We start from the raw sequence: 27,555 nt of genomic DNA on the forward strand, positions 1-27,555 counted from the left end.
TCTATGACCAGGTGACCTATCACCTGGACAAGGGAGAAGAGATTGATGTCATATATCTTGACTTCAAAAAAGCCTTTGATCTGCTATTCCAAGATCACCTCTTGTCAAAACTGGCCAATTGTGGCCTTGGGTCCACTACGATCCTCTGGCGTGGGAATTGGCTCTGTGGTCAGACCCAGAGGGTGGTAATTGAAGGAAGTCAATTGTCATGGTGCCCTGTGACCAGTGGGGTCGCCCAAGGCTCTGTCCTTGGACCCATATTGTTCAACATCTTTATTAGTGATGTGGACATTGGAGTCAGAAGCAGACTGGCCAAGTTTGCCAATGACATCGAACTTTGGGGCAAAGCATCCACACCAGAAGACAGGAGGGCGATCCAGGCTGAAATGGGCAGGCTCAGCAAATGGGCGGATGAGAACCTGATGGTGTTTAATGCTGAAAAATGCAAGGTTCTCCACGTTGGGAGGAAAAACCTGCAGCATCCTTATAGGCTTGGCAGTGCTACGCTGGCTAGCACTGTGGAAGAAAGAGACTTGGGGGTCAATTATTGACCACAAGATGAACGTGAGCCTGCAATGCAATGCTGTGGCTAGTAAAGCAACCAAAACGTTTGCTTGTATCCATAGATGCTTCTCAAGCAAATCCTGGGAGTACTGCATCCAGTTTTGGGCTCCACAATTCAAAAAGGATGTGGAGAAGCTTGAGAGAATCGAGGGAAGAGCCACGTGCATGATCAGAGGTTAGGAAAACAGACCTTACGATGACAGGCTGAGAGCCATGGGGCCCTTTAGTCTGGAAAAGCACAGGCTCAGGGGTGATCTGATGGCCACCTATAAGTTTATCGGGGTGACTACCAGTATCTGGGGGAATATTTATTCACCAGAGCGCCCCAAAGGATGACGAGGTCGAATGGTTATAAACTTCTGCAAGACCGTTTCACGTTGGACATAAGGAAGAACTTTACTTTCTGAGCCCCAAAAGTCTGGAACAGCCTGCCATCAGAGGTGGTTCATGCACCTGCATTGAACACCTTCAAGAGTAAGCTGGATGCTTATCTTGCTGGGATCCTATGACCCCAGCTGACTTCCTGCCCTTTGGGCGCAGGGCTGGACTCGATGATCTTCCGAGGTCCCTTCCAGCCCTGATGTCTATGAAATTATGACATTTTATTTATGCGACTCCTAGCTAAAAGCCTGTTCCAAACTCCATTAAAGACTGTGAAAAGTTTGTCTTTGTCTTCAGCAGCATTAAAATCAAATTTGTGGGCTAGGGACAGACATTCAGCCTGAGCCTGAATGGATTCAATCTTTGCAGGTTAGTCTAAACTGCCTAGGTTGAACTGATTTGCAAGTGCAGACATTCCCTCTGGACTGAGGAAATTCAGGCACATGCCTGCAGTGGCTCAGGCTAGAAGCCAGGGGGTGCTAGAGCAGCCCTTTCCTTCCCTTCCCTTTCCTTCCTTTCCATTTCCTTCCACAATGCTGATCTGGGGATGGGGGGACAGGCCATGACCAGGCCGTGGTACACGGGCAGGCAATTTTTTTGGGCATAGTGCCTCTTAAACTGAGTTTTGGAAAGCCATTGAGGGCTGCATGACAGGCAGTCTGGGCAGATAAATATTAATTTTCTTAATTTTTTATGAGCCCTGTGGGCCAGAGAGAATGGCCTGGTGGGCCGCATTTTGCTCACCCCTTTGCCTGGCAGGATGCTATGATTAAGGAGGGGTTTAAACCCTGACCCTACCTTCACAGTCCCAGGCTTTTCCCCACTCGCTGCTCCAGGTACAGGAGTGTTGCCAGACCCCAGCCCCTGGCTAGCACTCTGAGGCAAAGTGGTGGTGTGCAATGCATGCATCTGTTGCTGATACTGAGCTTTTCAGTGTCCCACTCCGTGCTTCTTCATACTGTCTGCAGACATGACAGGAGAGGGAGCCAGCAGGGAGCTGATAACACAGTGTTTAGCAGCCCTAAAAGAAAACAAAAGCCTCTCTCCTTAGTTCAAGCTCCTCTTAAACAGCTTTTTCCACAGAAGGAAAGGGGATATTACCAGCTGATCTGTTGATTAGTTCTGAAAAGACCTACATGGACACTGTTCTGCCTGCCCACATGCCTAGGGTCTGTGGGGTTGGGGTCCGTGCTGAGGGAGATGGGAGGAGGGGATCCTTGCTTGAGCATCAAGTGGTGAGAGAGGGGGTGGGGGTCAGAGGGAAGCCAGGCAGACCCTGCTGTGCCTGCAGTCTTTGCCAGAGCTCTGGCTAGGGAGCAGAGGGGTGGGGCCAGCCCTGTTTTCTGGAGCAGACAACCTAGCATAGTCCAGTCTGCTGCAGCATCTGGGATGCTGGGTCACTGTGGTTTAATTTAAACCAGGAAGGGATCTGGGACAGACATTGCATAAATCGGTTTGTCCCTAGCCTGATGTTTTTGTTTTTTGCTCCATGTTTTAATTAAAGACAAACCAAAACAAAAATACTCTCATAATATCCCATAATATAAGCAAAAGATTGAACAGATTCTTTGTACATGGTTATAAATTGTAACCTTTTGTAATGGGATGTTCTGTTAATAGAGTCTGATGGTTTTATTTTTTAGTGTCCTCCTTAAAATCTGTGCATTACCAGCATTTTATTCAGCTTTCCCCGAAAAAGTGCTCTAATGAAATGATCTGTCCTTCCAAAAGAAATGCTGAGTATTAAACATGTTAGAAATTATTTGATCTCTTTTGATTTCTTTCAGCTAACGGGAGAGGTGACTTTGCAAATTGCCAATGAACCAGTTCTGCCCTTTAATGCCCTGGACATTGCATTAGAAGTTCAGAACAGCCTTAAAGGTAATTTTCATAGAGCAATAGTAATTTCAGCTAACATGAGGGGAGGAAAAAAGGTTCATCTACTTTCCAATACTGAGACTTCCAATTTCAGTATAAACAATACCTGCTGATTTTATTAGTTAAACGGTGTCATATTATGGTGTTAAATGAAACATAATTTAGTTGCTTAATAGAGACATAAATTGTTTACATTCTTCTGATCTTAACTATGACAGTTAATAATTAGTATTAAAATCTCATAATTAGAGTCAAAGATAAACAACATCCGTCACTGAGCTGCAAGATTGTGTTTCCACTCAGGAATGCACTCCGCACAAGTCAGAAGGGGCTCTAAACCTCATTACCATTTAGGCTCTGTAATTTTCACCATTTGATGAGAGACCATCTCGCTCATTTATTTATTGCACTAGTTCACGTTGGCAGCAGATCACTCCAACCTGCTGCTGTTCTCAGAGCCACTAGGAAGCAGGATAATTTACTGCTAAATAATTTGCTTGAGTTGATTTACAGATCAGTTCCTGAAAGCTCTGTGTTTGAAACTGCATGACCTTGGTCTATGCATTTGGGCTGCTTACAGACATGAAAAAACAGAACCAAACAGCGCTTTGCTTTAAGCTTGGCGTGCCTCAACACTAAGCTCAGCACATGGCCAGAAGAGGCGTCGCATTAGTTTGACCCAGCTCACCCAACACCTGTATACGTCAGGTACTTCAGTAGGTCTTTTTGGCACTTTTATCTGATAGCTGATTGAATCGCTCTCATTAACTTAGCAGTTTTGCCTAATAAGGTCTTCTGTGAATTTGTGTTGCACTTACCTGTGACTACTGTCACCTAATGATCCCCTTCATTTTGAAAACCAACAAGACATTTTTCCTAGCTACTTTAAAGGAGGCATTATCATTTATAAGACACCTCATGAGTGTTCCTGTTCTCCATCTGTTACTAGATATAGTTGAGGGCAGGGGTGCTCAGACCTCAGCCTGTGAACCAGATCTGCCCTGCGGTGCCATGTCATCTAGTCTGAAGGGCTTCCCACAAATCCCTGGGTAGCTCCATTGGATGTGGTCCTACATTCTAGATTGGATATGCAGGGAAGCACATGGGGGTAGTGTGTGCCCCCAGAGGCTGATCCTGACCACGTGGTGGTGGTGCAGGGCCCCAGGAGGCCACTCCTAGCTGAACAGAGGTGGTACAGGCCCCTGGAGCCCAATCCCATCCAGCCAAAGGTTATGCAGGGTCTCCAGAGCCTGATCCCAGCTGGGCGGACCTCAGCATGGAGCATCGTGGCTCCAATCCCAGCATATTGAGTGGGGTGGAACCCAGTCTGGCCCTCAGACTGGCACCATGCCATTCATCTAGCCCACAGCTTCTTAGGCCTTATTCTATGGAGCCATGCTCCAGTTCAGTGGACACTTAATCACACCACTAGTTCTGTTGACTAGGGGAACTGTCTATATATTTGTCATTAATCACAAGCCTAAGTGCTTTGGTTCATGGGAGCCTCATGGTCTATTACAAAACTTTTGTATGTTCACAGGATTTTCAGTGTAGATATTTTGAAGAGCCTAAGCATGTGATGTGCTAGGTGTCCTCAGGTCCTGTTGAAGTCGAAGGAGATGAAATGGTGTTGCATTCCAGAGACAGCATCTTCTATAATTAGAGTTTGGGAGAAAAGAGACAGTGTAGTGATTACACTAAATAAGGAATCAGGAATTATTTATGTGTAAGGCTTTTATGAGAATTAAGTCATTATTATAAGCAGTTAGTCTCCGTAGCAGTGCAACATATCTGTTTATTCACAGATGTGGATTTTGAAGATGATTCTATCCATTCATAAGCAGATGACAACTAAAGCCCTTTCTATGAAATGGCACTTTGCAACTTTGTTCCTTATTTAAAACCATTTAAAATCAGGACACGTTGCAATTTGAATCAAATGCAAGAATTATCTTCTGAAATTTTGCCTGGGATGAAGAAAAACAAATTTAATTTTGAAGAGTGGGACAGACAGTTTGTCAAATCTGGTTCATGGAAAATACAAATAGTTGGATTACATCTAAGAGCTTTGATTCACACAAGTTTATATGAAGACTTAGGTGCTGCAAACACTCTGAAAACAAGGCTCTTCCATGTAAGCCTGTTTTACTCTCATATTCTTCCTTGACCGTCATTAAAATTGAATATATGACAGTGAGCTCGTCATGACGGATGCATCTAGTAAGACCTTGAAATCATAGAATCATAGAAAATTAGGGTTGGAAGGGAGGTCATATAGTCCAACCCTCTGCTCAAGGCAGGACAGTCTACAACTAGATCATCCCAGCCAACACTTTGTCTAACTGGGTCTTAAAAACCTCCCAAGGATGGAGATTCCACAATTTCTCTGGGTAACCTGTTCCATTTTTAGTACCCTCCTAGTGAGAAAATTCTTCCTAATATCTAACCTAAACTTCCCTTGCAGCAACTTGAGACTATTGCTCCTTGTTCTGTTATCTGTTACCACTCAGAGCAGTCTAGCTTAGGGGGTTTCAACCTTTTTTAAGGAGTTGTACCCCTTCTGGAGTGTGCCCCCTTCCAGATGGGGGGGGTGCTGATGGCCAGCGTACAAGTGGTGGGGGTGGGTGATTCTCATGGCTGGCTGGACATGAAGCTGGCAGTGGCACGCAGTGGTGAATGGCAAGAGTGGGGAGCTTGGTCATGGCGGTGGAGGCCACCATTCACCACTTTGCACCGCCACCATACACTGCTCATACACTGCTTCCCTTTGCCGCCATGCGTACCCCCTAGGGTCGTCCCAAGTACCCCCAAGGATACACGTAGCCCCAGTTGACAACCTCTGGTCTAGCTCCATCTTCTTTCGAACCCCGCTTCAGGTAGTTGAAGGCTGCTATTAAATAAAGCCCCTCTCAGTCTTCTCTTTGCTAGACTAAATAAGCCGAATCCCCTCAGCCTCTCCTCAGAAGTCACATGCCCCACTGAACACAGTACTCCAAATGTGGCCTCACCATTGCTGACTAGAGGGTAATAATCACTTCCCTGGACCTTATGGCAACCCCCTTACCAATGTAGCCCAGTATGCCAATAACCTCCTTGGCAACATGGGCGTACTACTTGCTTCTTTTCAGCTTATTGTACACTGTCACTCCATGGTCCTTTTCTGCAGAGCTGCAGCCCAGTCAGTCAGCCCCCAGCCTGGGCTGGTGCATGGGATTGTTCTGTCCTAAGTGCAGGACTTTGCACTTGTCCTTATTGAAACTCATGAGATTCCTTTTGAACTAATCCTCCAATTTGTCTAGGTCACTCTGAATCCTAGTCCTATCCTCCAGCATATCTATTACTCCCCCCTGGTTTGGTGTCATCTGCAGGCTTGCTGAGGGTGCACTCTGTGGGGTGAGAGATTGCAGTCTGGGGTCTTCTTGAGGGCTAGCTACATTGGGGGACAATGTGAATAACCACTGGGTAGCTGATAATGCTTCCTAAGATGGAATTTAGCAATTGCTGGAGTGGATCACTACATCAGGCATGCTCCTTTCCCCCTTAATATTGCTCCTGTGTTAAGGAGGGGCATGAGTTGGCATGGTAGAACAATTATGCCTCCTTGAGCCCACCTGGAGATCATACAATACCACCTAAAACCGTGCCACACACTGCTTAGCCCCTTTGTGCTCCTCAAAGGGGTCAGGTCCTAGAGATCTTACAGCATCTATAATGGTAGCAGGAAGGCAGTGTTAAGAACAGTTTAAAATACTGGAGTCCGTTTCTCTCTGAGGCTAAATCATTGCCATGAAAGCCTATGGAGCTCCTCACAGGTACAAAATACTGTCTAGTTAGCCCCATTAATTACCCGTATTAAGTTCCATTACATAAATGAACTGTGTTGTTGCTAGAAATAAACTGACAACCAAAAACACACCACAGATTAACAAAGCTAGTCCAAATAAATATGCTTAGCATGATGCCCCAAAGCTACCAGTTTTTACTGTCAGAGATAAGGTAAGGGCTCTAGCTCCAAAGGAAAGGGTAATGAGTTGAGAATACCATGTTGATGATACCTGTAAAATTTGTCCCTGGAACCCAGCCAATTGAAACTGCAATTATGGGATATAGCAAATTATTTGTTGTTTTAGGTTGTAGTAACTAAACTCTCAGGGTGAGGAGTAGCCTCATTTTCTTTGCTCTCTTTGAGGTGCAAGGGGATGCTTTGCTATTAATTCCTGCAGTCCTCTAATTACCATCCCATGCTGCACTTCTGTGCACCTGGGTTGGCCTCTCTGTGTACCTGTGGGCCCTCTACTGCTCTGGGTTTCATCTTGATTGGTTGCCACCACCTTTCCATTAAATTCTGGTGGGCAATGGTGAGATCCAGGTAGTACTTTTTAAGATAGTATTGGATTCACACTCCAATAGTCACATTACCCCAGGACTATCTGTACTTCTGGGTAGGCCCATGCAGAGGTCTTAGACTTGATTGTCTTCTTTGGAAAGCTCTGTAAGACATTTACTAGAAATAGGGGGAGGGAGGGGTTGTCCTGGACCTGGTCCTAGTACTGACAGGAATAGCTAAGGACAAAGGACCAGAACAGTACCTATAGTAGTAATACTACCACTACTTACCTGTGTTCTGTGGACCTGGACTATACTTTAGCAAGTATGTCAACTGCTATGCCAAAGAATGATGCAATGGATTTAACCTAACAGTTAAATAGTTACTGGACCAGATACTTCTCTCCATCTTTGGTCAGTGCTACCCAGTGAGCTGTAGTGTCTGTCTGCCTCTCTGCATATTTAATTCTTGGAATAGCTGTAACAGATGACATTGAGTGAGGCCTACCCAAGAATACCAGCTAACCTGGATGATAGCATACTCAGGATAAATGAGACCCAAATTAAAGTCCCTTCTCTGAATCTTTTGTATGTCCAAACTGCCAAACTATTCATGTTGGGGTAGGTGATTCTCTCTTGGGCTTTTGTCAAAAACTTCAAAAGATCTAGGTTTCATCCTCACTTGGAATGGGGAAAATTTTGAAATCGCAAAGGATGATGGAATGGAAAACCGTACTGATCCAGCTCCAGTTATGCTATGAAAAAAGGCCAAATCTGTGATGGAAAAAGATAAGAGAGAATCTATCCCAGGTACCAATGAATGCATGCTAGCAGAAGTCCATCAAGGCAGAATTGTGGGAGGTGGGTTTCTTAAAGCAGTGAACAAAGGACTGAGCTGGAGGGCATGATGTTAGAAAAGAAGCATATGATGGTGGAAAGGAAAATGCCAGTGGCACACTGGCAAGCAGCTGTGGTTATGTATCAGACTAAGAAACAGCACTTTTGCTGCTCCTTCTAGTAAACGGGCCTGAGTTCTTCTGAACCATCATGGACCTTCCAGTCCACCCCAGAGAACATCACAGTGATCAGTCAGACCTTTCAGCACCATGGAGAGGCACTCCACCCTGTGGAGAAGGTCTTTGGCTTGGTGTGGGGAGGGAAGAATAGGCTCAGGATAGGCACTGGTATCCCATTAAGCGGGTTTGGGACCCTATCCATGCAGGGCTGTAACTAGATTCCTGTGTGGTATCAAGCTTTATGACACGGTGCAGCAGCATATTCATAGTACTATTAGAAACCTGTATCAGCACAAACCCAAACAGTTGCTCTTCCAGGACCCAGTTGTTTTTTTCTAGATGGCAGCAGTTGGGAGTGCCAAGCCTCCAAACAGTATTGGCAATGCTTTTATCCATGTTGTAGTTATGGGGTGAGCTACGCACAGATTTCTAGAAAAGAAAAAAAAAGATTTCTTTTGTCATCCTGAGGTTCTGCTGCTGTTGCTGGTCATCCTGGATCTGTCTCCATTCCAAAGAGAGAAAAATTTTCATATGTGCATAATAATACCCCTCTCCCAGTCATAGGTCAAATCAACTGTCTTCCTCTGTCTCAGAGAAATGCAGGACTATATATGAAGTGGAGAACCTTCTGCTGTTTTGGTTATGACAAATCAGTCTTCCTTTAAGTTGTGCTGGGCAAGCATATTACTGCCAGGAGGCAGAAACAGACTTTATAAATGTTAAACATCCAGCCGTACTTTTTTTATAAGAGCAATTGATTACACAGAGAAATGTTATTGCATTCAATCCTGCTGTATAGAACAAATATCCATCTGGTGGAAGCTATTTTTTAATATAATCCAGTTACATATAGCATGTGTAATGAAAGCCAGCTGTATAATTCAGTGATCAACAGCATGCAAGTTCCCCAGTCCCTTTCTTGTACCTGCAGTTTTATTCATTTAACAACTAAATAACTAGTTTGGATCATTCATCATGATTCATAGCGGAGAGGCCAGCACAACAAATAGGAAATATAGAATAATAAAGTGCTGTTGTTTTCCCTGGAGTGAAATAACACTTGTGAGGGGTTTTTTCTCCCTTCCCTCCAGAGTTGTGCCACAAGATGTATAAGATGATATTAGTTAATGCATCTTTTTCTTCAGAATAATCTGCCCCTCCAATTTCAGCATCTGTGTTTCAGCATCAATCATAAATCACACTTCTGCCTGTCAGTATATGTCAGTGAAGTCCAGTGGATTATGATAGTATATCTGCTGTGCCCTTAAAAGAATGTCCTTAGTTCCTTTTGCTCACAGTATCCATAAATACTTAGAGCCTTGTAAAAGACTATGAAAGAAAGAGACTATTTGCTAGCTTTATAAAATGAATGCAGTTTTAGTGGATGATTTAATGACTACCTATCAAAATATAATGAGTTAGTGGACAATGTCATATTTACAGAAAAAAACAGCACTGGCATTTTCCTAGTTTTATATTTTTATATAGCCTACATAGCTGTGTTTCAAAGTGCAGAAGGATATACTTGTCCCTTAAGCCCACACTCACTGTTGGGATTCATAATCATTTATTTTCTGTTTGGAGTGACAATTTTAAATAATGCATGTTGTTTGGTCTATGAAACACTGCTGGTAAAACTAACAAAAAAAAAAGAATTTCTAATGGAGAAAGTTTTAAACTTTCCTTATCACCAAAACTGCCATAACCATGTATGCATAATTAGGAACCTACCAAATTCATGGCAGAAGTGTGCTGCACAGCAGCTCCTTTAATTTTGTAGGTTCCCCTGCAGTGTCATCGCCACACTTTGCTGATTGGCTGAGGGGTCCCAGTGGCCCTGTTCTTTGGTGCTGACTGGCCACGAGGCAAAAATGGTACCATATTTAAAACTACAGTTTTTGCCTCCCTGCCAATCAGGAATGAGCAGCGGGGCTTCTCTGCCAATCAGCTGGAGGAGAGGGGGAAGTCATGTTGGGGAACCTTCAAGATTAAGGGAGCTGCTACATAGCCAGCTTCTGCCATGAATTTGATAGGTCCCTATGCATAATGCAATAACTGTACATGGAATATTAAATGGTGTCCCGAGGCAGAGATAATATTTGCAGTGTATCACTCCTTATCTTCTATCAGCATTTGATAATTGTACTTTTGCTTGTATGGGTAGGGCCTGGCCTGTTATCTTGAATGGAATAAAGGGACCCAGAGGGTCAAAGAGCAATATTGTACAAAACTAAACAGTTAAATGTAGACCAGAGTTTTGCATCCAGAAAACTGAGTCCCCTTCATGCTATGGCAAGAGTCACCATGAAAACTTATTTAACTTTTATTAAATATTCTGGGGGAAAAGAAGAATATTTGAAGTATTAACAATGTATATATTACAATGTAACAATGTATATATGACAGTGTTTGTCTCAACAGTGTTCCGTTATTCCCTTTGTCTCTAACTGTGCGGTTTTTACAGGAAGAGAACATTTTAGATGGTGATAACTGTCCTTTTTTGAAAAAAAGAGATGGTCTGGAATCTAATTACATTTCCTTGAAGAGAAATCAAAGCAAATGCACATAAAAGGGGAAAGCAGGAAAAGCAAAAATAGAAAATACAGCTTTTGTCTCTAGTTCTTACTATTTTCAGTCTCCTTACTGGAGAACTACAGACACAGCATGCAGCTGCTAACCAGGCAAACTCCTACCAACACTGAGCTTCTGCAATGCATTATTGTCTTGTCTCGCTTTTTCTTTGGTCACAAGATCACAGCAATATTATACATATTATTGGTCATCCAAACCAGGCTTTTGTTTAGACAGAAAGCAAGAGATGAAGGGTAGAAAAGAGGAAAAATAGACTAGGGACAGGCATTACACACAAACCGGTATAAGTGATCAGAAACTGGTTTAAACCTGTAACAGAACAAGACATTCAGTGTACATAAACTGGTTTCAAAATGGCCAAAACCAGTTTGAGGTAAACCTGGTTAAATGTATCAGACTTAACTGATTGAGCTCAAACCAGTCGGTGTAATGTCTGTCCCAGACCCCTGGTTTAACTTAAGCCAGAGTCCCCCAGCATCCTGGCATGCCCCCTTGGCTGGCCTCTGTGCTCCAGCAGAGCAGGGCTGGCCCCACCCCTCCGTTCCCCAGCCAAGCAGGGACAGGTGAGGGTGGCGGACAGGCCAGAGAAGGGTTTAATTCTCCCTATCCCTTGTCACAACGCTCCTACCCCACTCTCTGCCTCCTCTGCCTCAGGGGCCATGCCAATCCACCGCTGCAGCAGTGAAGGGGGAGTGCCTCGCAGACCTGGCTTGGGTCCATGGTGGTGGGACAGGGAGCAAGGAATTAAACCCCTCTCCGGGAAGTTCAGGCCAGGCTGCTGCCCGGGCTGGCCATGCCCCCTCAGCATAGCTTTCCTGCAGCCGAAGGCACACTCTGGCATCTCCCGGCTACTGGCCTGAGCAGTTGCAGGCATGTACCCACATTTCCTCAGTCCATAAGGGATGTCTGTACTGTTACAAACCAGTTCAACCTAGGCAGGTTAGACTAACCTGCAAAGGTTGAATCAATTCAGGCTCCGGCTTTTTGAATGTCTGTCCCTAGCCATAAAGAAGGGAAAGAAAGTGACATATAGGTGTGGATGCAAGATCAGGAGCCCGAGTCTTACATCCCAAGGTATGTTCAGAGTTTAGCTAATGCCAGTTGAAGTGAAATGCTTTGTTCCCTGTCTCTGGCCTGGTCTGCTCAGAAAAATCCTGAGAATCAAGACAGTGGAGACCAGCAGTATTGCAGTGAAAAGCAGCCGAAGTTGCTATTTTTGGTCTCTGTATTTCTAATCCCATTCTTCTTTCTTTATCAGTTGTTATCTCGACGCAGTCTTTGAATGGTATCAGGCCTGTTTTGTTTGAACTAATTCAGTCTGCTCTTCATAATCTTATGTAACAATCTGCTTTGGACTCTGGTTACCTTCGACAACATAAAATACAGGCCTGTGCACAAGACAACTCTCATAATTCCTACTCCCCTTGTGTTTTCACTGCTTCTTTTGTGCACTCCAGCAGGAGATGTGAAGATAGAGTGGCCAGACCAGTATTGGTACAAAAAGAGGAGAACTTCTAATAGATTGGCTATGTATGTCACAAGCTAGCCTTTAGCATTTGCACCCACTGCCTAGCTCAGAATTTTTCAAAATTGTTTTAACCACAGATTTACCTTTTCTTTCATCCCTTCTCTCAGTCAGTGGTTCAAAGCCATCAGGTGTATTTCGTAGGGAACATTTTTTATTTCTTAGATATTCTCACTGGACCATAATGAGATTGTGGGGTTATTCAAGCCTACTATCGGTGCTAAACCCTAACTAAGTTTATTGTTTTCTGGTAAGATTTTTGCATTAAAAAAACCGTACTGAATGTTATGATCTAAGAATAAAATCAAAACACTTCTATGGGATTTGTGGAAACAGGAATGACACGCCAATTCTGTGAAGCTCATTTAAGAAGTCACTTGAAACTGCATGTCCCAAATTGTCAGACATCTTTTACATTCAAAACAGCAGGAGACACTATCATGGAAATCTAGGTCAAAGCATATATTTCCTTTCCTTTTTCATTTTCACAGCAATAAGTTCTGGCTGGCTGCTGATGTTTATTAGCAGAAAGACAAGAGTACTGAGTAAAGTAAAAGATTTTATGAAAAACATATTGGCATAAATATTAGACTTCTGTTACTTTGCAATTCTGACATTAGATGATTGCATTTCTTCCATTAATTGTCACAGTTTATAGAGAGATTACACTGTCAGTTGTTTTTTTTTTAGGACTATTAATAGTCAGATGTGCTCTGAGCCTTATGAAACGTAGCTGAAATGTAGGAAAAGCCAAAAACTAATACCTGAGCTAAAATCTGCAACTTTGTATGCACTAGTGGTGGGATCCAACATCAGTTGAAGATGAGCTTTGATAATAGATATTTTTTCCAAAAATATTTGATTTTGCCTATATAACTTGAATGCATATTTTCCTGAAATTTCAACTTAATGTAATGAGTCTTTGAGTTACATAGTAGTAAGCTCATACTATATTTCAAGTGCTGTATTTCAAGCTTAGTGTCTATCAGTTATCTTTGGAGAGCTCTCTTTCAGGAACTTCTGAAAAATCTTATCCGAAACCAAACCTAACCTGCCCTCTCTCACTTTTCCTTGTTCCCAAAAGTCTTCCTTTGTTGAAATCCATCTCGATATATCAGCAGATCTGATTATCTCCACAGAATGTTGCATTTTAGATTACTCCAGGGTGCAGCAGTCAAAAGACTCTGAGGAGGGTGTGTGAGATCTATAATTTTCTTGGTGAGCTATATCCAATAGTAAGTACCTTTTTCAGAGCCAGGGGGAGAAAGGCAGTCCAGGGAGGTTTCTGAATTCTGCAGCTTTACTCTCTAGTATGTCCATCATGTTTACACACACTTCCTTTCTAATATCACTGGTGCATGTCACGGGAAGAAAGTTTCTGTGGCTTTATTAACTAATTGGTTCTGATATTTGCTTACGTTTGCTCACCAGGAAATGCTGCTATGTGTTTAACTTGCTGCTTGAAGACATCTATTCTTCCCATGCCCAGGAGGAACAATCTTAGGTTCTAATGTATTTGAAGAGTGAATTTTAAGCTACTGATAGGTAAACTTCTAAAGCCCTGGATCAAATCTGAATGTAAAAGTTTGAGGCTTATCTCACTTACTGTTCTCTTTCCCTGTCATTGATAGGGTGAGTTGACCAGGTCCTTATAAGAACCTTGCAGAGGTATTTCTGTTGTCTTTCAAGTTGCTTTTGGCATTAGGATCTGAACAGAAGTCCATTTTCTGCCGCATGTGTAAATTCTGTTAACCTTAATGGAATCTTTGCAAGCACCGGGAAAAAAGAACAGACCCTTTACCAGCACCGCAGGTGGGAATATGCTGCATAGTCCAACAAACACCAGTTCAGCAGAGTTAACATTTAAATGGGCATGTCTGCATGAGATGCTTAACTGCACAGTAGTAAGTTTACTGAGCAGTAAGCGTGCGTGTCTACACATGTGCATGCTTACTGCGCAGTGAAAACCCCTAATCATTTGCTGCTTGCAAGTACAGGTAGGAAATTTTTGCACAATTACTTATTGTGCAGTCATGCACATGTAGATGGAACCCTGGAGTAAGTTTGCTCCCAGGTCAGCCCTGCCACTAGGGGGAGGCCTGGGGCTAGCCCCAGGGCTCCAGGCTGAGAGCTTCTCCTGCCCCAGGGTTGTGCTGCCTCTATGGCAGCCCCTGCCTCAGGCCCTTAAAAGCCTGCTGGCACTCAGAGCCCTGGGGCACACCGCTAGGGAGCCTGAGGCCACTCTAGGTCCTTGTGTCCTCCTGGGAAAGCCACAGGCCAGCTACCCTAGTCTGCCTGTACCCCAGTGCTGCGGCCTGGCACAGCACTGCCAGGTGGTTGCCAGGCCTGTGCCGTCCAGGCCTGCAGGCTCCAAGCTGCTGCAGGCTCTAGCTAAGCCTGCCAGCCCTGCAGGCTCAGCTGCAGGCAGCTTCTGGCTGCCGGGGCAGGCTTCACCTGCCTGCAGCCCACCACTGAACTTGCAGGTGCTGCTGGGCATTGCCCCTGCCACGCAGTAACCAGTCCCATGCCGGGCCCCTGCATTGGGCACTGCAGGTAGCTGTCCAGGCCCAGCAGCACAGGGACAGCCACACAGGGGTCTAGAGAGCCAGAGCATGACCCACAATGGTGTCCTCCTCATCCACGGCAGTGCCCACACCTGTGCCCGCCACCAAGGGCCCCAACTGTCAGAAGAAGAGACTGGTGACTTCATAGCACTGCAGGGTGAGGTGGTGGTGCAGTGCCCATTCAAGTGGGGCAGGTGCTCCAATGCCCATGTCTATGAGGGATTGTCAGCCTGGATGTGGGAGTATGGGCATGACCAGTTAGTCTAGCAGTGCTGCATAAAAATCAAGGCCTAGTGGGCACAGTGAGTTTGCATCACTGACCACAGTTATTGGTTGGGGAGTGCCCACAAGTCCATGCTCTTTATGCAGTAACTAACAGACATATTCATGCCCTGAAACCCAAGTCACAACCACACTTTCTGTAGAAGTACAGGCAGCCTGCTAGAGCTCTCACTCCAGCTTGGCACCTCCAGTGACATATCACCGAGAGAGACCCCTTTGGGCATCCAGCAGTCTGTCCTACCAAGCTCCATGGCTGTATTCCCTCCCCACCCACCAGCAGCTCGGGGAGCCCAGGCCACAGCCTGCCTCACCAGATCCACGGCCCCAGCTCTCTCCAAGAGGTGTGGCCAGCCATGACACCGCCAGCTACCAGCAGCACCATCTCCTCCCTGGGAGGGCCCCTGGCCAGATGCCTACCTGCTGTGCCCCACCATCTGAAGACACTGCCTGAAACCACATGCCATCACCAACAGCTGTGAACATCCAGGGCCACCAGCAACCCCTGTTCTGGCCACATGGTAAGCCCCACTCTGAGGCTGTCCAGCTTTCCCTACCCCTGGCCTTGACCCCAGCTGTGCCCCCTGCCCCTCCCCCCCACAGCCTGCCTGCACTCCCCTATCCCCAGTTCCTCCTCCACAGCACACAGGGAAGTGGGAGAGAGTGCCGAACTGTGATCAGCCCATGCCCCTGCAGCTAGGTGGACATGGGCCTTTCACACACCAAGAAATGTGCCAATGCTGGTGGCAATATCTTCTTCAGCTGTGGTGGGCAGGGACATGTAGCTCAGCCATGAGTAGTCCTTCAGGAAGTGACAGGGCTTGCTCCCTGTGCTGTCATAGCTCAGGGTCCTGTACCAGGTGCGCCCAGGGCACCATGGCCAGCAGCAGCAGCAGGGCATAGTGGGTCAGGTACTTCTTGGTCCACACAAACAGCTCCTCGTGCACCACCCAGGGCACACGCAGCAGGGACACACTTGGGAAGCAGCGGTGGTATAGGGGAAGCTGGCCTTATGGTGCTTCCCCAGAGAGGTCTCTTGCTGGGAGTGTGGAACCACAGGCAGCTTCTCGTCCCAGTCACCTGGGAGCCCCATACCCCCTAAGCCTGGATGCTGTGGGCTGGGTGGTAGTACAGCAGAGAGTGGTTAGCCTGCAGAAGGAGATGCGGGGTGGGGGGAGCAGGTTCTGGAGCCACAGCAGCAGGAGCTGCCAGGAGCTTGGCCTGTTCCACCCTTGGAAGGGGTTGGGGTAGGCAGGCTGCCTGCAGCCAGCATTCAGCGGCCTGCCAGCCCCAAGGGAACAAGCAGGGATGCAGGGCTCAGCCAGCAACTGCCTGGGCCCAAGCTGCCAGGCCAACTTACCACAGTCCCTGCTTACCTGTGCATGCCTGACCCCTGATCTGAGGCCTGGCAGGGCACAGCCCCTGATACAGAACTTATCTCTGAAATGTTGCAAACTCTCACAAACAGCTTCTGTCTCATGGCTCTACATAGCCTGCAGCTGTAGACAGTGGAGAGGCCACCCATGGCATCCAGAATGCAGCCTCAGGGTCACCACTGCCCACAGCCAGATGCACCAGACCTGCCATAGAAGAACTCGGGACAGGACCCTCCTCCTGGACCACCTGGTCGTGGTGTCAGAGGATCAGCTAGGGGATGTTTGGGCCTGGCAGGTGGAGGACCTGGCCCACCAGGACAGGTGGTGGGTGGAGGATGTAGCCTGCGAGAATATAGGTGGCAGATGGAGGATGTCACCCACAAGGAGGCATGGGACCAGTACGAGGAAGCATAGGGCTGGGCGGACTGGGAAGACTGGGAGTTCTGGGCACAGCTCCCAGTCCTGGAATGCAAGTGGGTGGATGTCCTGCAGGAATAGAATGCCATCATGGACCAGGTAGTGCAGGCCAGAGATAATGACTGCTGGTTGCTGGACACTCTTCTGGTCCTGGTGCATGCCTGACCCTGGTGTTGCCTTCATGCTGCTTGTTGCCTAGCCCCTGATCCTAGCCCCACCTGTCCCCTGGCAGCCACCCACCATCCAGTAGCAGGCCTCCAGTGGGGCCTGGGAGGAGGTTCTGCACCCCCTCCAACAGCCAGGAGCCTCTGGCCTGGCCCCAGCCACAGGTCTGCTGCCTCCGAGCCCCAGTGTTCACCCTCAAAGTCAACCCTAGTGGGATGTGGGGCCCGAGGCAAATCAGCCTGTGCAGGGCCCCTTTAACACTGCATGGGGACATGGCACCCCCAAAAAGGCAGGGCACAGCAGTGCCATAGCAATGAAATTTGGCACCCGGGGCCAAGCAGATTCCACACACCCTGAACAAGCTGTTCTTCAGCGCATACAAAGCCATCAGTATGCTGTGCAGGTGTGGGGAGGAGGTGGTGAGTGGCCAGATGCTTCTTATGTAGCATGGGGCTAAGCCACCAGCTCCAAGTGGGCCCTGTAGGAGGGGTCATGGCTGCTCTGCCCAGCTCCATGGGGCCCCCTAAAGTGCAGGGCATGGGGCAGGCCTCCCGATTCACCATACCCAAGGTACAGCTCCGCTTCCTTGTAGGCACAGAGCCAGAGCTGCCTGAAGCAGGGTCAGGACCATACACTGGCCCTGCTGGGCCTGGACACTGGCTGCTGCAGGGTTAGCCACCTGTGCTTGGGGAGAGCCAGCTGCCATTGCACCTGGGTGAGCCTCCCCACCCACCGCACTCATTGGGAGCAGCCAAAGGCAGGGGTATTGGCCACCTGTCCCTAGGCTGTGTCACCTAGGTACCCCCACCCCATGGCTCCCCACCCTGGGATGGCACATAAAGGACATTGAACAAAGTTTTCACTGGGAAGAAGGTGTTTTCTTGTTGGTGGGTGGGGTGTATGGTGGAAGGACTCTGTTTGTTGGGGAATGAGGAGGGGCTCTGTTTGTTGGGGGCATTGTTTGATGTGAGGGGAATAAAAGCTTGTTCTTGTGAGACATATCTGCAGTAAGCATGGTGCTGGGGGGTGCACAGGAGGAGTGGAGTGGGATCCATGGGTGGACGTACAGGTGAGTAAGAGCTGAAAGTGCTGGAGGAGGATCTCAGCCAGTGCTTCCTGTACCAGGTGCCCTGGCCCCTTCTGGCAGGTGCACAGTTCTCTTGGGGCCTCAGTGTGGAGGGGCACTGGTGCTGCTGTAGGTGATGCTCCTACTGCTAGATGTCCTCCATGCATCACACCTCCTGTGCCCAGGCCCCACAGAAGAACTCCCCCTGGGGCTCACAGATGCTATGCATCACACAGGCTGCAGTGATGACCCAGGTGAGGTTGTCAAAGTCAAGGAGGGTGGCAAGGGTGTGCCCAGCAGCTCTTGAAGCGGCTAAAGGTTCAGGTCTGGCCCAGGCAGCAGTTGAAGTGGGTCTAGGTGGCTGGTGTAGGGCCACATGAGTCAGGGCAGGAGCAGGTAGGAAGGGTCTCTGATGAGGAGAGGTGGGACCACAATAGTGCCCAACTGCAGGTCCAGCAGCCTCAGTGCAAAATGCCCACTCTCTACCAGGCCTGTATCTACCAGAAGACACCGTGGCGGCGGTCATCTCCCTCGACCCTGGGATACGGCGAGAGCTGTTGCCTGGGGGCTGTGAAGGCCCTGCGGTGGTCCACAGCGGCTTGGAGCACCATATAGGGAAAGCCCCTCTGGCTGTAGTAGGGATGGTCTCTGTGCAGTGGGCAGGTGACAAGGATGTGACAGCATCCAGGCTTAGGGGGTATGGGGCTATGTGAGTCCTATGAAGGGCCTTGATTCACTGGGGGAATCCCAGAACACTGAACCCTGCTACCACTGCCAAGGCATTGTGCTTGCAGAGCACATTGGCCCCCATCACATCCTGGAGGATGCCACAAACATCCAGGAGAGCCTCCCTGGCGGTGACCATGCCCACACTAAACAGGCTGCTGGCATATTGCAGGCTGGTAGATGTGAACAGTTTGACCAGGCTGAAGACCAGGCATGTGTCAATGGGTAGGGGCAGCCACATCCCGGTGTTCTACTGCTCCAAGAGGACCGAAAAGGTGGCATGTGTCATGCAGAAGGCCTCCAGCCACTGCTCATCGTCCCAGGTATGCTGGACCACATGCTACCACTAGTTCCGGCTGGCCTGGCAGGGCTGGAGGTTCAGGACGGCAATGGTGGCCCCAGCGGTGGCATCTTGGAGTCCGTCACTGGTGTCCCTGCTGGGGTCCACCCAGGTGGGTGGGGTCAAGGTAGCAGGTGCATGGCGAGAGCCTTGGGACAGCTTGCAGAAAGCAGGCAGGCCGTCGCTGCATGTGGGGGAGCTGGAAGGGACGAGATGGCCAGTGGTCAGCACAGCAGGCCAGCCGGGCTAGCATGGCAGCCATCAGGAGCATGGGGTGCTTGTTGTCTCTGCCGTGGTCAGGGGCTGGATCCGCCAAAGTACAAGGAGGCACAGGCGGGAAGGAGAGCACTGCTACATATCGTTCCTGCGCTAGCCATACTTCTTCTGGCCAGGGAAGTGGCTGGCCAGAGAGCAGCAAGCAGGGCTGGCTTTTGAAGAGGGTTGCCAGCTGGTGGCAGCTGCAGCCAGAGCCTGGAGCTCCCCCCAGTGGTGGCAGAGGCCCATTGCAGGGCCCCAGGAAGCAGGAGCAGATTGGCAGTGAATTTGCTTCTGCTTCCCTGCACGTGTAGATGCTTGCCTGGCACCCTTTACTTGCAAGTAATTTACTCAAGAGTAAATTGGTGCCACAGCAACTGTACGTGTACACATGCCCAGTGTCCATTTAAGTTGTGTTCATTTGGCTTAAAGCCATGGAAATGAATTCATACTCAGTCAGTACATATGATCACCCCTTACACTCTCTCTGCGTTCTTGGCATTGTAGGGTGATAGACAGAATTCAGGTAAGCTCTGCATTAAGATTTTATGAAGAGAAGCTGTTGTCACTGTGATATCAAAAAGTACTGTCTCAGGGGAAAAGTTCCAGTTACTGATAGTTAACTACTACTTTCTAGTAAACTCTGAGATTTCTCTGGGGAGTTTCCACCCAACTGCTATCCAGGTCCAACTCTCTTTAGTTTGTGAAGTCTCAAGAGATCACAAGTTTGTACTTGTGCAAAAACACAATAAACTTGAAATAACGTCTGGGCCACATTGATCCCAGGTGTCATTCTACCAGGCATGGCTTGGGCCCTGATAAAGACAACAGTATTGCCTTTTTGTTCAAAAGGATTTGTTATTTTTAGACAATAGTCATAAATAATTGCCTCTCAATTGTTTGTCTGCATATACTTTTCTCTATTCTTAGGTGGCCAGTTAGATACTCATCAGTTATTGGCAATGGCTTCAAGTCTGAGGGACAGTGCAGAATTGTTCCAGTCAGATGAGATGCGTCCAGCTAATGATCCCAAGGAGAGAGCGCCCATCCGAGTCAGAATGCTTAATGATGTGTTGCAGAGCCTGGAGAAAAACTTCTTAGTTCAACAAGCGCCTCCAGGATTTTACAGGTAAGATGTTCAATATGTTTCCCATTCGTTTTTAATCAATTCAAATGGTAGTCTCACATTGCGTGGCTTTCAAAACTGTCACACCGCTCTTAAAAATCTCTGTGAGAATCCAAGATAAAAGCTAATTTTTTCTTTAAAAAGAAAAATTATCCTTTCAGCAGTAAATTTTAAATTCATACCAATGCGCAAGGTGATTAGAATGCAGTGTTGTAACATTTCTGTCATGACATCACTGCTAACAAGATGTACTGTGGGATAGCAGCTCAGCATGACAGATACTTATGTTAGATGGTAAAATAAGCTTTCAAAAAGGGAAAAAATATTTTGAAATCTAATTGCATTTGACATGCTCCTCTGTGTTTTATTAAAAAACTTAAAACCCCTTCAATAACACTGCATTACTGAAGATCCAGCTTTGTGTTGCATCGGATCTGCATTAATAAGGCATTTTTTCTTTGCCCTCTTCAGACGTTTTCAGCCGAACAAAGGTGGCCCCTCGGACTGCATGTTAAGGCATTAATTTGCCTGAACCTAACTTATCCTCATAGAAACCTGAGATAGAAAAGAACTTTTAAGGCAAAATGTTTGCCTCCTTTTGCCTGGGAAGGTTTGTTTCCTAGAGTACATTGAAGTGTGTAGCTTGAAATGTCTTGAGCAATCTACCTTTCAGCTTCTTGAGAAAAAAGCGTGTGCTTTCGTATGTCTCACTGCGTATTTCAAAGCTAACTTGGCCGTTGGAAACATTTATGGCTCTCATTAGATAACAAAATGTGTTTGGTCAAAGGAAACCATTTTGCTGTTCCATTAGTTCTAAAACAGTTCTGAGCACTTTTCTAACCCACAGATGTAGATTTGAAGGCCTAGTCAGTAGTAATCAAGTATTATCATATTCTTTTGTAGTTCTCTCAAAGGAAAACATTATTGTCCCTTGAACCGCTGCAAGATGTGGAGATCTGTAGGCTTTGGTTTGTACCCTCGGGGTGGGGCTCGGCGGGCATAAGGACGTCGGGAACACAGGGAGGGGGAAACTGGTCCAAGCTGTGGAAGTGGTTCAAAACATGTCACTGCAGAAAAGAAAGTTGTGGAGGGAACATTGGTGTAAATACAGCCATGAACAAAAGAGTGAAATTTGGGGTGGGAACATCCTGCCTCACTGCTCCAGTGGTTGTTACGCTGTGAAGGAAGATATTCACCAAAGAGCAACTGAATAAGACTTAGTGGACCAGAGTCAGGAATATTCTGCGGTTACTTTGAGTTGCTCTGACTTCTCCAGGCAATCAGAAAATGGCGTAAGCCAGATAAAATGAATTGCCAGTTGCATTTGTGCCACAGGGGCATACTATCTAGTCTGACACAATGAGACTGCAGCGTATATGTACTTATTTTTGCTTTACAAAATGGAAAACACCACATTCGGGATAGTGGGAAACACTTTTTGTCACGCGAAGCTACATCCTTTTCATTTTCATATCCTTGTAATGTTTATCACGTGTTCCTTACATAATTGCCTGCTTATGGGTGCAATGTAAATTTTGCGCTTTCCTTTTGCTCTTTGCCTTTCTCTAGTCTACAGAAAATGGGCTAAGCAGTATTTCTGCTCTCCTAAGTACAGACAGGACACGTTACTCGGAATGACAAAGCAGGTAACTCGGAGAAAATCCTGCAGCTTATTCCCTAGTGGTTTCATTAAATTGGGCATGAGAATTTTTGAAAGCAGATCATGAAAATGCTTGATGTTCTGTGGCAACACTTTGGATAAAGTGGATACAGCTTCCTTCTTCCATGTTGACTCGTTTCAGTCTTTTCCTTTGCTTGAATGTATTCTCCGTAACATATACAGTAGAGTACAACAAAGGTATGTGGTTCTCTTCATCGGCAACTTCAGTTAGTTCCTTGAAAAGAATTAATTCTTCCCCCCAGCACCTCTTTCCCTCTTCTCGTGCGCTGCAATGTAAGAATGAAACAGTTGGCCCCATTCTTGTGATCTTTATTCACACCTGGGTTCACTTAAGAATATGTCTATAGTGTAGAGTTACTCGGACTTGCTTTGCATGAGGTAGCTCGGGCATTATAAGCAGTCTGGTCTCAGCAATACAGAGCTCCACTGGGAAACTGGGAAGAGACAATGGCATAGGCTTTTAGGATGTGCTGTCAACCAGCGAACAAGTCTTCCAGGGAGCCTGGATATGTGCCTTGTTTGGTAGCATGCCCTAAAACCTATCTGTTGCATCTTCAGTCCTGTTTTATCTGTGCCAAGAGATTAAAATTAAGATGCTAGTACATGCTAGAATCATGATTTCATTTTGCTGTGAGGACATACCCTTTATTACATGAAAGGATCTAATTCACTCTCATATCCCAGGAGCGTAGCATTAAGATTGTTTTCCTAACTTTATAACTAAGCAAATATTATCTGGGACCTTTGGAAATCACTGACTTGCAACCCACTAAGTCATTTTGGGAGTAGAAAACGTAAAGGCAGTTAACCCACCGATACGTCTGTAGGTGGGGTTGCTTTATTAACACTTCCGGCAGGACAGATCTTTGCTTAAACAATTGTGCACCTGCTGTAATTATTATTTAAATAGTAGACAGGTCTCAATATTACTTTGAAAGCTACAGAACAGTAAAATTACTGTTTTAGTAAAATGAAATATGTGAAACAATAGATATGCTATTGTTTTCATACCTTTAAAACTTAGCGCACAGATTTTTTAAAAATTTGGTAAAGAAACCAAAACAAAAAAAGTGTTCCCAAAGCCAAGACCTTGAACGCCATGTTTCATCCCGGTGTAAAGATTGATGAGCGAGTTATAAACCCCTGAAATAGTGGTTTATAATGGAAACGCTGGCAGACCTTTAACTATAGCAGCACAAACAGTGCCTCAATAAATACTGTACTTCATCTGTAAACAGAAATTTAGGATGCGGTTTGCAGCCTTGACCTTCAGGCTCCAACTGTGTTTAGTTCATTAAGATTCCATAAATACTGTAATTTACAGTCTGCTGAAGGAAGAATATGTGTGCACAATAAAGCACATATTCCTCATGAAAAAATGATTGCTTCCTGTATATTCATTTGGGCTCATATTCTCAACCTCAATCAAGATGCTTGACAAAGTTCAGGCATTGCTTCTCAGTCACTGCTGGCAGGCTTATTTTGATACTTAATCCTCATGTCTTTGAACCTCCATTGTATTTTTCTCCTTTAGCAGCAAAGCTTGAAAAGAAGGGGTGGCTGTGTGTAAAAGGGACTGGATGGGGCTTGGGAAGTCTCTGCCCACAAACTTCTTGTACAAACTTCTTGGGCAAGTCTTATAATCTTTCTGTATCCCAATTTCCTACCTGTAAAATGGGAATAATTATGCTTCCTTTCTGTGCCATGGCTGTATAAACTGTAAGCTGTCTGGCTTACAACAGTTACTATGCATTTATATTTAACACAGTAGGGCCTCAAATTCAGTCAGGTCCTGTATGCACTCCTGTAATACTCTAACAGCAGAGAAATGGGTATTTTCATTGCCATAGTTCAGGACTACAGTTTGCAAGAATTTTCAGCCATGTTTTCTAATACTTCACTTGCACAAAGAACAGATGGCTTTCATTTGAAGGGTTTGTTTAGCTCAGAGAAAAAGAAGGAAAGAGACATTTTGAGGGAAAAAATGAAGTCCAGATAAGGGGAGGAGAAGAGGAGCCAGAAAAATTAATGCCATCCCAAGTTTTTGTCCAAAATATTGGACAAATGTCCTAATCTGAATTGAAACGTTTCCCCAATGTTATAATTAACCAGATATGCATATACAAATTAGAAACGTCGTGTACTTCATGAAGTATTTTGTCGTGATTAAGAGATGCAGATGTTTTGGAATGGTATTTCTGGGTACTGGTTAGTTTTGTTTTATCTTTGTTTTTGCTGTGTTCCATATTTTTTCTTACATTGCACAGACTTCAACCATTAAGTCAGCTAGTGTGATCTTCTGTATCTACTAGGCCACTACGTTTTGTTCACATGCCGTGCATTGACCCAATAAGCTTTGTTAATTTAAAGCATCTCCCAATTTAATGGTTATACACCACACGAACACAGCAGGGGAAGCCAAGTTGCCCCAATATCTGAGGTTCCTGCAGTGGTAGAGGACAAATTAGGTGAGAGATGCCCAGGTGATGCAAGCATCTGATCCACACCTTAAAGAAAGACCAAAAAAAGGGTCTAGTATGCAGTAACCTTCTACTAGAAATGGAGAGATGGTGGAACAAAGTACTTGATGATTTCCCTAGCTATGGAGTGGAAATAGGCCTTGTAAGACCATGTACAAACATTCATTTCCAGTGGTGGGATGTTTCCAGATATTTAATCTGCAGCTGCTACTCCACCCCTTCCCTCCTGGTCTACAGGAAAGGTGGGCAGGGCTGCCCTGTCATGGCTTCTCCAATGTGGCATGACCCCTGGAAGGCATTGGAGCCTTTCCACCAGCTCCTGATCCCCAGGAGGAATTATGTCAGAGGAGAGTGCAAATGTTGTCTCCAAGAAGAAACTCTGCTAGTAGCAAGTACTCCCTGGTTGTTGTTGGATTATTTTTCTCCCAGAGTGGCCATTTTTGCTCCAGGAGAAAAAGCTTGAGTGTTTGCACTTTTGGTTTCTACTGGTAGAATGGCAATTCTTCCAGTAGAAACTGAACATCTTACATGGCCTAAACGTAAGCCTTTTGAGTCTCCTTACTCAGAATTAGATTATTATTCCATGACAAAAAACCCCAACACATTCAGATTTAAGGATGCCAAATGATATCTCTTGTCATTCTAGAAAGCTGTAGCTCAGCAGAAGCCAACCTTATTAAAACCAAGAGAAAGTAGCTTACCTGGAATTCACAACAGTGAAATGGAAGTCCATGAAATGTTCATCATGTTAGGTGTCCTTGTACTGAATAGCAAATGATTTAGTTGGGATGGCTGGAAGGATGTAGTATGACCATACGCCTGAGAAGAGAATTGATCCTCTCTGCCCAACCCTCGGTTTTGATGAAAGAAAAGCGATGTGAACGAATCTTGAGAGATGCACTCTCCTTTATTCTGGCACTTCAACGGTTAGGTCTGCCAGTAGTTACACAAAGTAACCTTCTTGCCAGGAAGATTGTCAGGTGGAAGATGACTACAATTTGTCAGTCTGTTAGTAGGTTAAACTTTACGGGTGGGTGGAGGAAGGCATTATAAAATTGAGCATTTTCTGTAGAGGTAGGGTAAGTATTTAAATGTAGTTTGGTTTTCTTTAGTGCTCTTCAAAGGGTGTTGCAGGCATCCTGGGACATCATTAAAAAGGACAGAGCTGAGGTTATATGAGCCAATATCTTAATTCTTCATTTTCTTGTTATCAGAAGTTTGTATTTCCCTGAACTCATTATTCAAGTTGCTACCTGTTAGCAGCTGTGTTAGCAAAGATTTTTGTCACTGAATTTACTAGGTTTTTTTTTACAGAAAGAGAAATGGTAGTCTGTGAGTCAGTGGCCATTTAGACACTTCTAGATATCATGTACTTTTACTGTTGAGATGCTTCTATGGCTAGAAAAAGGTGTTATGTGACTTCTAAGTCCTATCCTTCCATCTCCTCAAACGTGCTCTTACAGTGAAATGGGGATTAGTCATGCTCTAGAAGGCATAATTTCCAAGAATGCCAGTGAGAGAAATCACAGAGATGTGCTCTAACTCCCTAAAAATTGGCAGTTATATTACATGGGGTTACAGTAACTTTAAGCAAAAGACTGCTCTCTCACTCCTTTTCATTATTTTCACCTCATCCTCCTCTCAACCTATGCAATGATCAGCCTATGAATAATTATTCCTCACTGTTTAGCTATTTTTTACATATATAGCAGAGGGGAGCTTCCTGGAGGGTTGAACATGTTGTGATTATAAAGCCCAAGTTTTACACTTGTCACTGCATTTGACTCCAAATAGCCATGCACTTGGTAAGAACTTACTAATCCTTTACTGGAGTCAGAGACTTTGTCTTGTCCCAGTTGATGTGTGGATGCTATGAAGGATGCAGCATCAGGCCTCTGTTGTCTTCCAGCTAGCACTATACATTTAGAAATTAAGATTGAGACAGGAAGGGCAGGATGGACAAAAATGACTGTATGTAGAGAACTAATCTGACATTTTCTATCCCCCTCCAAAAGGTATAATGATCTCTTATCTATTCCTTTTAAGTCTTTCAAAGGTAGAAGGCAGTAGTGTAATGATGGGTAAGTGGGGCATGAACCCCGGGCACTGCCTAAGGAGCGGAGCTGGGAGTGTGCCTCACAATCCCATCCTCCCTCCTTGGTCTGGGTCTGGATGATGCAGTAGGGAGGGTAGAGTAGAGGCAGCACAGGAGAGTGGGCAAGCAAGTGAGGTTTTGGGAAGGGCTTTCTGGGAAACACAGTTCTAAACGTTGAGAAATCGGCACTGGGGTTTGGAAAGATAGACTCGGAAACAGAAACATAACTGGTGGTGCGTGGTGCACCAGCAGCAGCCACTGGTGGTTTTTTGCTCCCTTGATTTGTATGTTGGTACCAAAAAAACAGAGGGGCTGTCTCCCCAGCAGCAGAAAACCTCAGGTTGCTACTTCAGTGCTGCTGCTGCTGCTGCTCTTGCCCTCCTACTGCTGGAGCCAGACAACCACTTACTAGCCAGTTGCACCTCTGGTAGAAGGTGTTACTCTATTGACAGGGCTTTTTTTGTCAAGGAAGCAAAGAGGAAATTCAATTAAAATCCTCAGCCAAATGACTTGGGTTTTTTTTATTTCAAGGGTTGCAAAAGCCATTGGTGTTCCAATGTATGTTACTTAGCATTTTGTCTCGGGGAGACAGATTTCATGTCCCTGGTTCATTATACTGTTACCAGATTTGCCCGCTACTTTGGGGTGTGCTCATTTATTAGGGCTAGGGTCTTGGTAATTCTATTAATGTGCTGCTTGTGTT

The 27,555-nt window shown here is 45.8% G+C and overlaps 1 protein-coding gene across 2 annotated transcripts in view; it reads left to right on the forward strand.

The window, feature by feature from the left end:
- Positions 1–27,555, forward strand: part of NAALADL2 (N-acetylated alpha-linked acidic dipeptidase like 2) — a 1,056,665-nt gene that overhangs the window by 998,787 nt on the left and 30,323 nt on the right. For both annotated transcript variants that reach the window (XM_019532747.1, XM_019532746.1), the window contains 2 exons: positions 2,733–2,826; positions 20,401–20,599. In XM_019532747.1, the coding sequence (XP_019388292.1) occupies positions 2,733–2,826; positions 20,401–20,599 (293 nt within the window). The remainder of the gene's footprint in view (positions 1–2,732; positions 2,827–20,400; positions 20,600–27,555) is intronic.

This window comes from Crocodylus porosus, unplaced genomic scaffold (genome assembly GCF_001723895.1).
Source record: "Crocodylus porosus isolate Cpor-Errol unplaced genomic scaffold, CroPor_comp1, whole genome shotgun sequence".
In the NCBI taxonomy this organism is placed as follows: domain Eukaryota; kingdom Metazoa; phylum Chordata; order Crocodylia; family Crocodylidae; genus Crocodylus; species Crocodylus porosus.